Source organism: Alternaria metachromatica, assembly GCF_023757995.1.
Source record: "Alternaria metachromatica strain BMP 0045 chromosome Unknown scaffold_1, whole genome shotgun sequence".
Classification (NCBI taxonomy): domain Eukaryota; kingdom Fungi; phylum Ascomycota; class Dothideomycetes; order Pleosporales; family Pleosporaceae; genus Alternaria; species Alternaria metachromatica.
In genome coordinates this window covers 2,314,562-2,330,973 of record NW_026055492.1, presented here as the reverse complement: position 1 = coordinate 2,330,973, position 16,412 = coordinate 2,314,562, and the positions used below count along the sequence as shown (strand labels likewise).

At 52.4% G+C, this 16,412-nt stretch overlaps 2 protein-coding genes across 2 annotated transcripts; one reads left to right on the top strand and one right to left on the bottom strand.

Moving 5' to 3' along the window:
• Positions 1–620: 620 nt before the first annotated feature.
• AMTR1 (Transcription activator amtr1) lies at positions 621–2,918 on the top strand (the record flags this gene model as incomplete). The annotated part of the gene is made up of 3 exons (XM_049327706.1): positions 621–640; positions 690–919; positions 970–2,918. The coding sequence occupies 3 exons, from the start codon at positions 621–623 to the stop codon at positions 2,916–2,918; spliced, it is 2,199 nt and encodes a 732-aa protein (XP_049193851.1).
• A 4,959-nt stretch (positions 2,919–7,877) lies between these two features.
• J4E83_000744 (uncharacterized protein) lies at positions 7,878–9,662 on the bottom strand (the record flags this gene model as incomplete). Its single annotated transcript, XM_049327705.1, has 1 exon — positions 7,878–9,662. The coding sequence occupies one exon, from the start codon at positions 9,660–9,662 to the stop codon at positions 7,878–7,880; it is 1,785 nt and encodes a 594-aa protein (XP_049193850.1).
• Positions 9,663–16,412: the final 6,750 nt, after the last annotated feature.

Here is a 16,412-nt window from a genome sequence, read left to right as displayed (position 1 = left end):
TTGGCGGGGTTGTAGGAAGTGAAGTTCCGGCTGTGAAGACAGGGAAAACCGCCCCTAATGCGTTGGTAGTCCAGGTAGAAGGGCCGACCTGCATCCCTAGCCGAACGCGCAGCGACCAGGAGAAAAGTTTAAATTCAGTGGCAAGTTAGCGTCCATAATCCGGCTAGTCTTCCCCCAGCGCACGTCTGCAGCGTCTGCAAGTGGTGTATGCATAGCAACTCGGCCATGGCTCGGCTGACTGCGGCGCTTGACGCGACCTGGCGTGGGCGCGGCGGGCCCAGGTTAGTTCCTTACACTGAGGTCTGGCTTCTCACACACCAGCTAAATTGAGCAACGCGAGCGCGATTCAGATTACTGCACTAGCCCAGGAGCAAGCCTTTCGTCGATTTTCGTAACCTTGCTCATGGTGACGGTGGATCCGCAACTGGCGCGAACCCATGCTAGACCCCGCATCTAACCATCGAGTATCAAACGCTTTATCGCCCGCGACATACTGGTATAGATATAGGGCAGCTCTCTCCGACTCATGTGGATGCTTTTTCTTACCCACTTCCCTCGGCTCGAGGCTATGATATCTTAAGCTTTTCGCATCAAGACCCACACGATTGAACTACGTTGAAATGCGATCACGAACCGGATGGTATGTCGACCTGTCTTTTCACGTCGTCGCCCACTGACGCCTCCCGCAGTCTCACTTGCCGTCAGCGGAAGCTGAAGTGTGATGAGAAGAAGCCCGTGTGCGGACAATGCACCAAGGCCTCAAGAGAATGCATTCCATCCTCAGGCATCGTCTTTCGCCACCAACACAATGCCTCCATGAACGGCGAAGACTCAGGGGACGAGAACTCGCTGAAGGGCTTCTACGCCTACAAAAACACATTCGATGAGGACGCCATCTGGATGGATATCCCCAAGCATGGTAGGTCCTGTCTCACGTAACCCATGTAGCTTGGCTAACGCCTTACCCAGTCACCTTCATCAACACCACCAACCCGTACCTGGATCCCGGGACACCCGACTTTGACACAATGTCGACAGCTTCCATGGAGTCACCTGGCCCATTCGAGGCTCGCTCTTTACCTTCATGGCGCACACACAGCAACTTCCATTCAGTTACCAGCACACCATCGAGCATGGGGCCCGAGATGCCTCCTACCAGCGTTCCTTTCTGTTATACCCCCGACCTAGAAAGCCTACCACCACTGATGCAGTCACCACCCGCATCTGTTGTAGGCACCCCACTCTCGCCTCCTCTATCATTATGCAACCGAAGAATACATCCCGTGATGGAGTTCCCAGCTTCCACAGCGTCGCCGCCCATAGATCCTCGCCTCAACTCACCGTACGACTCCGCCGACCACATGCACCGCTCAGTTTCGATTTCAAGCTCACGGCGATCACCACCTCGTTCGGATGTCAGCATGTCCACTCAAGATGACCACGAAATCGCGTTCCTTCTCCGGTGGTTCTCAGAAGGCCCCGGTTACTGGATGGACCTATTCGATCTTGGCACTTACTTCGCGTCTTACGTCCCCGTACAGGCGCGTGACAACCCATTACTCAAGTACGCAGCTGTTGCCTGTGCGGCGAAGGCTCTTGCTCGTGTTCAGGGTCGTAAGCCTGTTATGGGAGGCAGTGTAACGCGTCAAGCTAGGATGGAGCAGTACCCCGAGGCACCACTGGTCGACTGGAAGCACAAGGCAGCAGTATACTATGATACTGCTGTGTCACTACTGTTGCACGCTCTCAAGATGGACGTCGCCTCCTCTCCCGACGAGTCAGAGTGCGAGCAAAGACATCAAAACTCCGCATACGATGGGCCAGCACACAAGCGACGACGGACTTCCAGCAACACTTCATTCGTAGCGAACACCGACGAACTGCTGGCCGCATCTGCTATTCTTTGTGTCTATGAGTTCTTAGACACTTCCGTTTCGGATTGGGCGAAGCACCTGAATGGTGCAAAGTCCCTCCTTGTCCTTTCACAAGAGCATGTTATGCCATTACAACTACCAACACCCACATCATCGATGCCATCCGCAAACTTCAACTTCACATCAAAAGCTCGGCGAGCAACGTTCTGGAACATTGCCAGACAAGACATGCTCGCAGCCTTCATCAACAAGACAAACACAAGGCTAGACACCGATGACTTGACGCTGTGGAGAGAGGCTGGCCTCATGATCGACGAGCGAGGCTACATTATGCCTAGCAACACGACAGCAACCGGCTACCCCGACGAGGAGAAGGTGATGAGGGAAGACCTCATCTGCAACGCCCTGGTCTGGCTCATGGCCAAGCTAGTCAACTTTATGGCTGCGGGAGACGAAGTCTCAAACGAAGCCGGCATGAGTTGGGCTGGCGTTCCTCAGCGGACCCTTCTGGATTACTGGTTTAGTCTCCGCAAGCAGTTCCAGGTGTGGCACGACGGACTACCGGTGACTTTCAAACCTTCTGCCAGGGTGGCACCCGCCCAAACATCCGGACCGATGTTCAACAACGATAATGCCTCCATGTTTGCAGAGGTCTGGTACTCGATTCCCATGTGCGCCTCGACGATGCAGACATACCACATGTCGCAGATTCTCCTGTTCATGAACAAGCCACACGAGTCCACCCAGGGGCGCAGCACCGTCGTCGCACGCATGAACTCGTACCAGTCCGTTCTGGCCATGTGCCAAAAGCACAGCCGCGAAATTGTTGGCATTTCGCTCGCTCGGTCAGATGAAGCGGTCCGGATCCACTCTGTGCAGCCCCTGTTCACTGCGGGTCAGTGCCTCAGCGATGCTCGAGAGCGCCAAGTCGTATTACATCTCCTACGAGACATTGAGTCGGACATTGGTTGGGCGACCGACTACCGCGTGCGCCAGCTATTCGAGCAGTGGCAAGGCGAAGAATCAGAGGGCCTGGTACCATGAGCACTCCACTTGGAGGCATCCAACCAGCCACAAACTTTGTCCCCTGGGCCCTTAGCAAGCCCGCCGCCAGCCTGCTGTCAGCTTCAGCCATGAGTCTAGGTACCTCCCGACAGCTTAGTCTGGGATGCAGAGTACCTGCTATGAGGAGCCACTAGCGTGCGCCTGGCCCTTGTCCATGGTGCGGGAACTATCGGAAGACTAGAGCAACACGAACTGTCATTCCAAGCCGACACATGTTGCCAGGCCCCTTTGAGCGCAGCGCCGATGATCGGACGGTCTGCTGCAATGCGACCGCACGGGCTGCATGCTTCAGATTACTGAAGAGACGTCTGTAGGAAGAAGGTTAGATAGCTAGAAGAAATCAGGATTGCGGTATTAGCCCATTCCAATCTAGATAACACATATACAAAATCACCATAGAAGCTTATCAGGCTCTACACCAATTACTCGACCACGCATCTTGTCTGCACGTGTGACCTGCAAATCGCTCAACCCTACCCTATAGTCACGATGCACCAAACAACATGACAACATCATTTCGAAGCTGAACCCTTTGACCGCTACCGCCTGTGCCGTTCTACCCGGGTAGCTTCATCCGTACCCCATACCCACTTTGCACGCCAGATTCTAGCTCCTCCACTCTCAACTCTACGCACGAAGTTTTCCTTCCAGAAGACAGACTTGTCGTTGTCTAGCAAACGCTGCTACACCGGTCGGTGTTTGACCACGAGCGCAAGTCTCATCTGAACCCCCACTTTTCCGCCTTCGCCGCCAGTGCGGATCCGGTTCGCGACCGGATGGCTACTTACGCGCGAGACACAATCGAGAGCCCTGCATATATTGGCCTGTACTTCTTTGCAATCACGGCGGCCCAATTTGCTCGAGCATGGATTGGCGATGTATGACGCACGCCTGAATACATGCGTGCTATACCTTGGCAATGTCTGAGACACCCATGGTTGTTGTGCTCCAATTTGCTAGCCGGAGCCTTTGCCCGCGGTCCTATGTGGCGGTGCTTCGGCGCAACGAAGATCATTATATCACAGGTCACCTTATCCGTCACCTTGTTAGGCAATCCGTGATGCGGTTGCTGTCACAAGACACGTAATTGTGAGGTTGGTGGCAGGCGTCGCTGATCGCTTCGGACGCGTTCTCTGGTGATATTCTCTCGGCGAATAGAGAAACGTGGTTTAGAGTTTGGTCCCTAGAGGAAACGCCTGGGACGGGAACAGACGAGGTGCGTGCGTGCCTCGTAACGAGTCGGGGCTTTAGCATCAGGGTATCCCTGCTCGGTGTCTTGGCGGGGGGCTTTTGTGGAGGATGCTTGGTAGTCTGATGATGCACAATAACTCCACGCCTTGAATATGCACGCGTTTGCTGGCTGGCGAGCGGGAACTGCCTCCATGACATCACTCTCATGCACCTTGAATCCTTCGCTGTATAAAGTATGGCCGACGAGCACTGTGGGCGTCCCACGGCGCGTTTACAGCGCGAAGATTATGCATCTTGTACACCGCAACGCTGTGACTACGCTAGCTGGTCGATGTTTGACCTGACCGGACGGTGGCTGCGTCTCCCAGGTCTCCTAATCTTAAAGCTGCAGCTACGGCACCTATGCACATGCAAGCAAGACACCGCTCCCACTATGCACGATGGCGTAGCCATGAAAACCATGGATAAGCGAAGGATAGGATGCAAGGGCTTCTCGAAGATTTCCTGCTGCAGGTTAGTGAGGCTTAACGGCGCGTAGTGCACGCTACTGCAGGTTTTCATGCATTTCGTTAGTGCGCGGGCAGGCTGATGGTGTAGGGATCACCGGATTCCCCTTTTGGGGGCCAGCACCTGCGGCTCCGGGGTTTTGCCGTGAGTTGGGCGATGAAACGCAACACGCGTAAAGTAGGTGTGAGATTTGTGGTCTGATTATGACGTATGGATCTACTGCTTTGAGCTTTGAGATGATTGTTTGCGGACCTCTGTACAGCCGAAATAGCCATCGCATCCTAGTCCTGTGATATGTCTCGAATAATCTTGCGTAAACTTCGTTCCAAAGTGTGACAGAAGTTTCAATCCGCTAGTAATCTCTAGCTCGGCCAACGGAACAGTAGGTCAAGACGCTCGCGCAAGGTGTCTCAGCACCCTGTTAGGCCGTATGTGGAAGAATGCACGAGATAGTTTGATGCATGGCAACGTGCATACCTCGTGGTTGGGCTCGAGCTAAGACATTGTCCAAGCAATTGATAGTTGCACTTGCTCCAGAGTACTCACTATGCTTGCTGCCGATCCATCGCCGATACCAGCTTTTGCAATCCCCCACGGCATCTCGATGGCCCATGCAGGCATTTGCCGATAGTCGAATTCAAAATGCAGTCTGGAAACCGAATGGCCTTTGAGAACTAGACACGAGGCTGTGTACGCGGATCAAAGTATGCTGTTGAGCGCCTCGGTTCACGTCGCATCTTGCCTCAGCTCTCGCTTTTACTGACCGCCGCAACGCTGGGCGCTGTCGACAGCGTGCGATACGACGGCCACGGTAGCCGGTCTGAGCTTTACCAGCCACCCCTCCACATCCCGCTTGCCCTGGTGGTGTTGAGAAACACGTTGTCGCGCTAATGGCTACCTGCTTCCGATTTAGCCGACTGCCAATATCCATTACACCTTCGCGGGCAGGCTGAGGTCGTTTCGTATCAACCGCAAGCTGTTATCGCCGACCTTGTTGGCAGAGAGAGCGGCCAACCTCGGTCTGAGTCTGCGACTGGGGTGGCGATGTCATCGCAAATCGGTGATTTGATGAGGGGTGTTGATCTTGGGGTCGCGGTAAGTAAATTGGCGGGTCCCTGAATCCCAGTTAGCTGGTTGGAAAGATCTATCCGACGGAACGATGGAACCGGAGGACCGTGCGTGCGTCAGCCAAAAATGTTTTGTCCTGTTGACATGTGCTTGGAACCGGGCCGGGGTAGGGGAGTGGGTGGAATGTCGCGGGCTCATAGTGTTTTCGCCGTTGTCGCGGAATCAACCGTGGGCATGCATGACATACTCTAGTAAGACCGAACCTTGAGGGGGGCAATCTTCACCCTCGAGGGAAAAACATCCCCTCCCCCGGTATCTGAGACGTGGGATGTGGGTGCAAAGGTAAATCGCGCCGCTTGATACCTGGAAAGTATTGACGAGACGGTCACAAGATAACCCTGTCGACGTTGGTGAGATCCATCCATGGATGCGAGGGGTCCCATGACGTCATCGCAAGGAATGCCGCAGCTCCCCACGTGCAGCTTTCATTTTGCAATCCTCGGGCTGCAGTGCAGGCAGTTCCTGTCGCCATGATCAAGACGTTGAGCTGGTATAACGGTATATGCCGGTCTCAGGCCGACACCGAAAATATTGCGAGGCGGCAGCGGTCGACCGGCTGGACGCTGCCGAAGTTCGACGAGCTCGTTCGGCGAAATGGGGATCTTTAAGGTTATTGGAGCTTCGCACCCATGAAGCAAGAGAAGTTCTCAAAGGGTTGAGGTTGGATTTGAAGGCGTTGGATAGTGTCGTGTCCAGAATGTGTTGCCACACTTCGAGAAGATCTAGGTAGGGCAAGAGCGAGGCGGGCAAGGCTGAGAAGACGTACACGAATCCGAATCCGAAAATTGCTGTACCGAAACTGAAGAGGATGCTCTGTTCCTAATCCTACACTCAAGTCTGTCGAACATAATTTAGGTACCTCGTAGCAGCTTCTACCCTCGTACTATCTCTGTCTTTAAGTCCTCTCGCCAAGACCAGGCCTTCAACGTCACTTCGACGTAGGAGTTATCTGACCCAAAAAAAAGCAAGCAAAAGTAGGATGCAGAAGGTTTCAGAGCTCAGGCCGGAAGAACATGCAACAATGCGCATTCCCACATCCCACTCTCGCTATCAATCTCAAGTCCCCACAAGAATTTCTATCATTTTCGCAATCTCGTACATCAACCCAGTCGCAAAACGTACAACATCACCTCACCACATCGTGATAGCCCGCCCATGTACCACCCAAAAAGGCTAGTTGCCGCCTGGAATACCAAGCATTGATCAACACCATACCTTAGATCTAAGCCAACACCGGGTATCGGCAATCTCGCAGCATACACAAAGAAGAAAAGTCGTACGTTTTACGGCTACGCACACCGGCAGAGCTGGAACGGCCCTTCCGCCGCAATCAATCCTTCTTCTTTGGGCCATGTCATCGCTCCACTCGCGCATTGATCGGTGAGGAAAATTGTTGTCGCCACAATACGAAAAGGCATAGCGTTATCCCGTACGCTGGGAGAAGGAGAATTGTTGTCTGGATGAGGCTTGGGTCAGGTAGAGTGCAGCTGAGGCCATAGGTGGTGGGTCTTCCTCGAATACATCATGTTCCTGAATGCGACATTCGAGACGAATGCGACGTAATGGTCCCACGGGAAGGGCACAGGACTTGCCTGATGTTTTCTAGCCCAGCGCTCTAGCTGCATTCGAGAAGGAATAGAAGATGCGTTAGAAGCTGCGTTAGAGGAGCCATTCAATGGAGCGGAGTCATGATGATGGTGGTCTTCCCCCTCACCTGTTCCATGGAAGTAAAAGTGACAGTACCAGTATTGCTTTCGTGTGGTCGACGCACAGACACACATGGCATTTAGAGGACACCATCAGAGGAATCGCATAGGCATCGGCGTCTACAGACCAACAATTATTATTGCTATCATACACAAGAGTTGCGGCGCTTGCGGCACGGCATGTACGCCGAACTGTGGACCGGCGGCAAGTGTCCGCCACGGACTCGCCGCTAATCACGCTGTAGTACCCACATAAGGGCCCTGCTCAAACGAGGCCACCTCTGCCATCCCTACTCTGTTATTCTACGGCCACGAGAGAGGCTGGATCCTTCTGTGGGACGCATCTTTAACCTAGATATTGACTCGCAGCGTCTCCAGCTTCGTCGATCATGCCCCCTGCGAGGATCTACGCTTCTTCTGTGGGCATTCTGGCTGCAGGAGGGCGATCAGGGTCTTGCGGTATCGTGGCGCTAACGATGTCCACATTGGAGTGACCCTGCACTTGGAGCTTGTTATCAGGTGATGTAGACGTGTTCAGCTCCGAGACGAGGTCTTCACGCTCCGCGGATGGCTGTTGCAGAGATGTTCCTGTCGCGATAGCCTTCTCTGCAGCAGTAGGCGTGTTTTGAGTTGACACTCCAGGGTCTTCGCGCACAGCATCCTCCTTTCGCACTGGAACTTTCTCAGAATTGGGGCGAGCATCTGAGAGATGGTCTAGGTCTCGCGTACTTGCGATGCCGGTATCCTCGAGGTTATCTGAGGTCGGTCGCAGAATCCGAGACCCAGACGACGCCTCAGGTATCTCAATTTCCGGTGCATCATGATCTGTGCATAAGGCATTCTTCCTTGGCTCGAGTTGCGATTGGTCGTATCCAGATACGACTGTTGGTTGAGACTCCACACTACTGGTGTTTGGCTCAGCTGCAATACTCTGGCACATTGCCTCGCTAGTCACTTGCATATCCTTGTGGGGCCTCTCGTGGGGTGTGGCTGGCTCTCGTACTTGATCGGCGCCCAGTGCCGCTGTGGTTTCTGTTCTGGGAACAGCGTCATGTCTTCGCTCCAGACCGTCGTCTCCAGATGCGATGATCTCCACCCGACCTAGATCTCCGTCCGAATGATGATCATTTCCATGTGTTGTTGTTGTGGTATTCGAGACGAGGGTAGAGTCACACGCAGTCTCTGGGACATTATCCACTGCACTGACAAGCGATGGTCGTTTCCCTTTTCGCAAGGTGCCCCGGCCCCGTCTACTTGTCGTGCCCCGAGCTTGCACTGATTCCGCGCTTGTTCCCTTAGCTCTTCGTGCAAGTCTTGCTGCACGAGCATCTTGAGGAGCATCGTCATCCTGCCTCACCTCTACTTCTGCATCGGCCTCCGGTGTATCAGCTTTCGGATTCCCTGCAGTTGCGAGTTTCCGCAGCTGCGCCCATGTCTTTGCTTTTTCGCTCTGCTTTGCAAGCTCTTCCTCGCTCAGTTCAACCCATTTGGCGCCAACTTTCTTCATACCGGTGAACTTCAGGAAGGTCAGACCCGATCCACTAGTGTCCATGTACTCGGAACCCTCAGGCGGCGCATTTCTCCCTCGCGCGTACGTTTCGCTCGGTCGGTGATACTGCTCACTGGTCCTGTAATTCTCATGGAATTCGACTGAATCGGAAAATTTGAGCCGCTTGCGTGATATCGAAGCTGATGAGCTGTGTGATCGTTTAGGCGATGGCCTGAGAGACAGCGATATGCCTTGCTGTCCATGTGGTGCTGTATCGGATGATTCTCCAGACCGCTGGGTAGTAGGCGAGTGTGATCTTCGACGCTTGGGACCATCTATATCTTGTTTGTCGTTGATAAAGTCCCCTCCTCCAAGGTCCCTGTTCTCGGGGTGTTCATTCTGCGCGTCTCTTGCTGGTCCAGGTGCTTCGACAGTCATCAACCAGTTGTCGAACTCCATATGAGCCCTCTTGTGGTTATCCCGTGCGAACGATTTACTAATTGAGTCGCGCTTGTTCTCGAGTACAGCCCATTCAGTATCGGCTGCTCTGATCGCGTCATAGAGAGAGTCGAACCGCTGACATGTGCTGCATCCTGCATGAGAGGCATCCGGCGAGGTCGTAGGTACAAGACCAGTGGCGGATACCACGGCGAGGACTCTAGCACATGACTTGCACTTTACAGAATCGTATTTGGTGGTCATCCCGGTGGTATTCATCTGCGAAGGTGTTGGGTCGCTCGAGCAAGCGCGTTCGATTGACAAGGTGTGGACGTGAAGTTCGCGAAATTGATGAGTAATGAATGCGTGCACAGTTGTATTTGACTCTTATATGTGCGAGCGCACTGATTGTAGTTGTAGTGGGGTGAGTAAACAGAGGGTGATGGAGACAAAGACGCGACTGTGGAGATGTCACGTCTGCAACGAGCGCGCGTCGCCCTTTGACGCTTCTGCAAACAAGTGTCGTATTATGTGAGAGCAACAATCACAAGAATCGCATTAGAAGAAAAGCAGTAGGATTGAAGTCGTAAGACTTTGTTGTTCCGAGCAACCGCATCGTTGTTGCCTCGCTATCGATAATCCCTGTCGGCAGTCCCCTTTTTGCACGTCCACAAACAGCAATTGCGATGCTTGATCTTTACTTCGCTCCACACCACCGGCCGCCATCCTTTGGGTTTTGTCGCGCATATGCGTCGCCTCAACACCTAATAATGTCCTTGAGCTGCAATATTATACAGACCTCACTGTCATGGTGAGGGCAGGACCACCGCATCTGACAAGCTCCGCCATGGACCAGTGGCAATTACGTCATCAGAGACATTCGCAATTTTACTACGGCGCAGATTCTCGACACAACCCCGATCAGGTCACCTGTCCAACGAAGGTGTCAATCACAAGGAGTTCTACTCTCATAGCAGACCCTATCATTCGAATCAGACGACTACAAGACACTGCTATGGTCTGACAAAAGTTCTTCCGCCCCGCCTCACCGTTATGAAAACAATCGTAACTCTCTAGAATAGACTGTAACCTTTCTTTCTCCGAACGCATGTTCGATTAGATCATGTTGGTCGTTTCAAGTTCGATAGAACGTCCTCAACTTGCCTTTCCACTTTTCTTTCAGTCTGGATGATATGCTCTGATCTCCACGCAGATTACTTCCACCATGATCACTTGCGGAGCCTGCAATCTGAGCGCTTGTTTCTGTCGGAGCTGTGGAGCTTGAGGATTGAGCTGCGGTTGACTGACTGGCTGACGCTGACAAGCTCCCATGACTGCTACTCGATACCGGACCTGCTGCAGGTACTTGGAGGTTCCGAGCTTCAACGCGGCGGCCCAGACTTGAGAGATTAACAAATACAACAGCGCCGGTTGCATCTAAAGTCGAAACATCAACAGAGGTTGTCTCTTTCGATTTGTGCGTCCGCAACCACGGTTTCGACACGATATACTGCACTGGATCTCGGTGCTCTTGTTCTCCAACTTGCTTGCCCTTGGTGCACTGGCAACAGTCGAAAGGCTGACCTGGTGACACCCAAAAGAGCTTACGCGTTAATCCACCTGGCTCTAACTCGGTCTCCAGCTGCTGTAGCCTTTCCCTGCGCAGCAATGCAAGAGTCGAGATAGAAGAGGTTAGGTAATCTTGACCCTCGGGAACAGCTCGCCATGCCGCGCAGACTGTGTCAGGCCTACTTGGGCAGATGAGGTCGCCGAACCCTTTGCCGAAGATGGTAAGCACACCTATAGCAGGCAACAAACTGACCCAGCTGTTATCCCCTGAGCTGAACCGCTCAATGCGAGGGACGCACTGGGGTCGAGACTTGACGAGATCCAGAACATCAAAACCTAGGATGCCTTTCCTGGTATCGAGTGTCTGAGAGACTTTAATCCCACTTTCTGTAGCAATACGGTTTTGGTGTTCAATGAGAAGCTCAAGCAAGTGTAGAACTTTGTCGACCCGATCTCCAAATGTGGAATAAGTGTTATTCGGTATGCCGTTGGAGAACGTCTGGTTCTTCATGTAGAGAGGCAACGCACGATTCTTCCAACTCTTCAGTGTACGTATTGACGCAGCACGTCCGTTGAAATTCGTCCAGTCTTCTTCTAACTTGTCTTTCTCGAAGACCCAGTGGTAGGTAGACTCAGGTTTGGTCTCCTCCAGTTGTAGAGACATTCGCACAAGGTGGAGTAGTGCAGAAGCGCCGTCTACTAGCCAGCCTCGGCGGTCTACCACGTCGTAGAATGCGACGAACTGATCAGCAACCCATTCGAACACCTCGGAATAATCTCGGGCTTCGCCAAAAACTACTGGTTGTTCTCGCTGGTTGATACGTGCGTTCACACCACCTATCACATAGAACCCTCCTTCAACATATATGCGATCGATAGCTGTATACGCAGGGCATGGAGCGGTTCCAGATGCGGAGATGCTAAGCTCAGCCTGAGGATGGCCTTCTGACATGATCAGACTTCTTCTCATATGTCAATCTCACTTCGGCTCAAAACTTACCGCAGAATTCTGTCACTTCAGAGCACCATCCTACGATGTGACGAAAGTCCTCCAATGAGCGGAGTAATGGAGTCTCATCTTTGTTTGAAATGAATTCCATTATCCTGGGGTCGAAGTAAGAAATGCGGTCTTCTAGCTTGCTACTGATGAAAGCATGCCACAGGATGGAAGCACCGTCAACCGCGGAAGCGACTAGTAATGAGTTGAAGCCTTTCATGATGATTCTGTTCTCGATACGAACGATTTGGTGGGCTTGTACTATACTCGCCATGATGCTCAATGATGTCTCAGCACCAGTAGATAGTGTTGACTTTCGGAGAATAGGATATCCGCTGACCAATATAGGGTTCGTAAACAGTCGTGTCCAGCAAGTACTTTGAGTCGGCGTAGAGTTTTCCTGATTGTCTTGGACGTCGAAATCTAGTTCAGCCGTTACTGACATTTCTTTCGGACTTTGCTTGTATGACGTTTCAATTGGTGAGATTGTCATACGCGGTGACAGTACAGCCACCGTTCCTTGTAGTGGCGACAGTCGTAATGCTGTAGCCAGCCATGAGATCTGCTCAGCAAACTCAGACACCATATATGGGCCACCGAGGGCCTCTATCTCGCAGTAACCAGTAGACAGACTGGAGATCGCCACACTGAGGGTGTTTGGGAAAGTATCTGATATCTGATCAGTGGACAGATTGCGGGAGTTGCTCCGAAACTTACATGAGCAAGTTTGATCTGACCGGCAACGCAAAAACTTAACCAGCATATGCTCTAAATGGCCTTGGCTAAGCGGCCATGTTTGCCGTAGATATGTAGTCACGGAAGCAAGTTGAAGATCTTCTCGCGAGCCCGTCAAACACAGTACATGCTCCCACATGCCTTGAGATACTGGCAGCTGTAACGACTCAATGTACTTCCTCAGCTCCCAGAACAAACTGATTTCAAAACGGACAATCGTCGTCGGTCTCTGGTTACTTATGACACGGAGCGAGTTTTGAGACCGCAAAACTTGCAGTACCTTCCATTTGATGGAATCGCGAAGCTTCGGATACGAAAAATTCCGTTGAGCTCGCAGCTGCAGCTCAAGAAGTAGCCACGTATACGCTTTCGACTCCGTGACGAGGCAATCTGTAGGTGACGGTAACAGTATCTCTGCTGGTCCGATAGGGATAAGCAGAGGTTCTGGGCTGAGAATTGATTTCCCGCTGAGATCTATCCAGTTGCGGGCATCTTCTCGGGCCCCCTCGACTGTTGGAAGTACTGAACTATTTCCCGGCGCATTATCTCCCGCGAAGAGACTCTGCTCACTCTCGTTACGAGAAGGCTTGTCTTCAACCAGAATGCTAGCTATCTCTCTGTATAGTGGTTGTCAGTGATTGCTTATACACGTGATCTCTTACGCTTACTCGCTCTTCCTATGAAGCGTTACAGACAATTTCCAGTCGACAGACGTTGTTGCTTCTTCGTGCAGTCTTCCCGCAAAACTTTTCAGTATCGATACGAGTTCGAATTGTGGTATGGCTCGAAAGGATGAGAGACCGGTGTTGCGTCCCGAGTCCGTAATTATTTGTTGCGAAAAGCGATATGTAAACCCCATTTTCCCGTCCGGTTTCCCATCAGTTGGCCTGGAAGCCTTCAGGTGCTCAAGTTGATCGACAAGGTCTCCATCAATGCTGTCCAAGTATGAAGACTGACGTTCGCTTCTGGTGCCATAAAGAGATTTGCTAGGGACATCGCTCGAATACATTGTTCCAGATGACCAGTCCAGTTCTGGAAGTCGATGAAGAGCTGGTATGTTAGTTACTGCAGTTTCTTCCCAGTCTATGGCTTCTTTCCAGTCTATGGCTTGTATCGAGGCTATGACTTCATCTTCGTCCTCTTCGCCTGTTACTCTAGGCTTCTCGAGTACAATGGATCGCTTCCAAGGTCCAGCAAGAAGAACGGGGGATATATTTAGATGGCTCAATCTAGAGGTCAGTCCTTCGTAGAGCTCTGTTATCACCACACGGTTATGTGTTTTGATCTGCTCTGTCATAACGTTCGCCATAACAGTCGTGAACGAGGGTTCCATCGAAAGTTCTGCTCTGGAATGATCACTCAAGCTCGTAAGCAGCTGCCAGCGACGGGGTAGTTTATCCAACATGTCCTCAGTTGGCCTTCCCCCGGACTGCGTGGTATAAGAGCAATCTATCAGAAGAAGGTTATCAATCAAAACCATGTCGAGATATCCTAGTATTTCGTCCCATCTGATGCTTTGATTTGCTCCCGAATGACTGTATGGCATCAGCCGAGGCATAGTCTTTATACCTATAGCGTACTTACGGTCGCCAAACTACTTTTCGCTTTCGACTCTCAGAGTGTCCACGTCCAATGTTGTGATGACCATCGCCCAAGACCCCATCACCACTGTAATGAACAATGAGCAGGCAAGGCATGCGAACTTCTCTCTTCTTGAGTGCAAGCAACGTCGCTTGTCCTTTCATAAAAGCGAGCACGCTATTGTGACTATTGTCCGTGGGAATAGGGTAGAGCTCCGTATCAAAGTTGAGGCTTTTGAACACTGACTCCATCTTCTCAGCCTCCATGACACGGTCTCGCACAGTATCGGAGTCTTTCCAGTACAGCATGACCGCTTTGACATGAACATAATGAAGGGGGTCGCTGTCTTCGGATGGCTCAGGAGGCTTCTGGTATAATGCGGACTGCTTCTTAAACTTGGTAGCCATGATTCGAGGACAGATCTAATCGCCTGGTAGTGCTGAAGTCGGATAAGGCGAGGAAGAACGACAAGTATAAACAACGGGCGCCACAAGACACCGAAAAACTGATGATTTCTGCCGACTGCTGTATAAACCAGAGATCAGTCTGGTCTAATGGCTGAGCGATGATCGTTCTAATCTCAGCCTTCCTGCAGGCAAGCCCACCACATAGCGGGTCAATAAATCCCTCAAATCCCGACGCTTCAGGTGAGGCTGAGAATGTACACCCTATCCGATTCGTTGCTTCGGTGAAGGACACGCCTTTTACATGCGCCGAGCAATCGAGTAAGCCATTTATTGGATCACCGGAGAGCTCGGCATGCATACCGCAGAACAGTGGCTGCATATTGCGAGAACGCCTTGCAGGTGAGGAGGGCTAGATGCCACAAGGCTGAAAACATGTGGCAACCCCTCCTTCGCTATTGCGCCAGTACGTGTCGTAACTGTTCGGGAGATTTAGCATTGTCTATTTACGTAGAGATCTAATGGACCAACGAGTAGTAGATGATATATACGCTCTAATGAGGCGAGTAAACGGATGACGTTCTGCTAAGTATCTTGTGACACCTAGTAACGATGTGAGGGAAGCGTCGATTTGGTTCCTCTCTTGGGATGAAAGCGAAAAAACAGAGGCCCTTGTTCCCGCCTCAATAAAGACGCAAACGACGTCACAGAAACTCAACGCTTCGAAAACGTGAGATCAGGCTGAGGAAGCAAAAGTGAAGCCACGACCAACCCGTGACGTAGCCACGCAACTTCCACGATTGGAAGCTGCCCGAGGATCATATGAAGAAAGTGCGCACTACATGAAACCGAGAAATATGTACGGCTGTCAATGTGATAGTGTCTCGTTTTGGTTTAGCTATACTAATATCCATCGATATCGAGCCTCTCCCACATACATCCCTCCCTCACCCAATCATCGCAATTAAGCTTCCAGAAAACAATACAACGCTACCAATCCATGCAATCTTTCTCCCGACCGAAGCATGTGACGCCAAATCCCCTGATCGCAAGTCCTCTCACTCATCAACTTGTACCCAGAATCCACCTTATGAATCCCTCCGTCTCCTCGACGGCGGACTACTACCATCCCTCTTCACCCTCGGTGCCGGACTCCCACTATCGTCTCTCTTCATCCTCGGCGGCGGCGGGCTGGCACTGACTTCCCTCGCCTTGCCATTAGCCTTCTCTCGGGGCGGCGGGGAACTGGTATCCCTCCTGCGAGTGCGACGCGGCGGCGGACTGCCACTATCCGCCCTCGCTTTCCCTTTGCCCTTCGATGGCGGGGCACTGCTCGAGCCACGTCTACGCCTGGGCGGCGGAGTGCTAGAATCACGACCACGACGGCGTGGTGGCGGGGATGGGGAACGCGAAGGGGATGTAGTGTACTTCCGGCGGCGTGTTGGAGGTGGAGAACGGGATAGCGAGCCGGATGGGCTGCGTCCTCGTCGTGTGGTCTTGGATTTCGGGGGTGGAGAACGGGATCGGGAGGACGAGGGACTGCGGCCGCGTCTCCTGGGCGCGGGGGAGCGTGATCGAGAGAGGGAGGTTGAGTAGGAGCGCTTGCTCTTGAGTTTGCGGGGTGCTGGGGAGCGGGATCGAGAGCGGGATGCGGAGCTGTAGGAGTCGCTTCTGCCACGGCCTCCACGTTTGCGGGCTGGCGTAGGGCTGCGTGTGTACGAGCGTCCT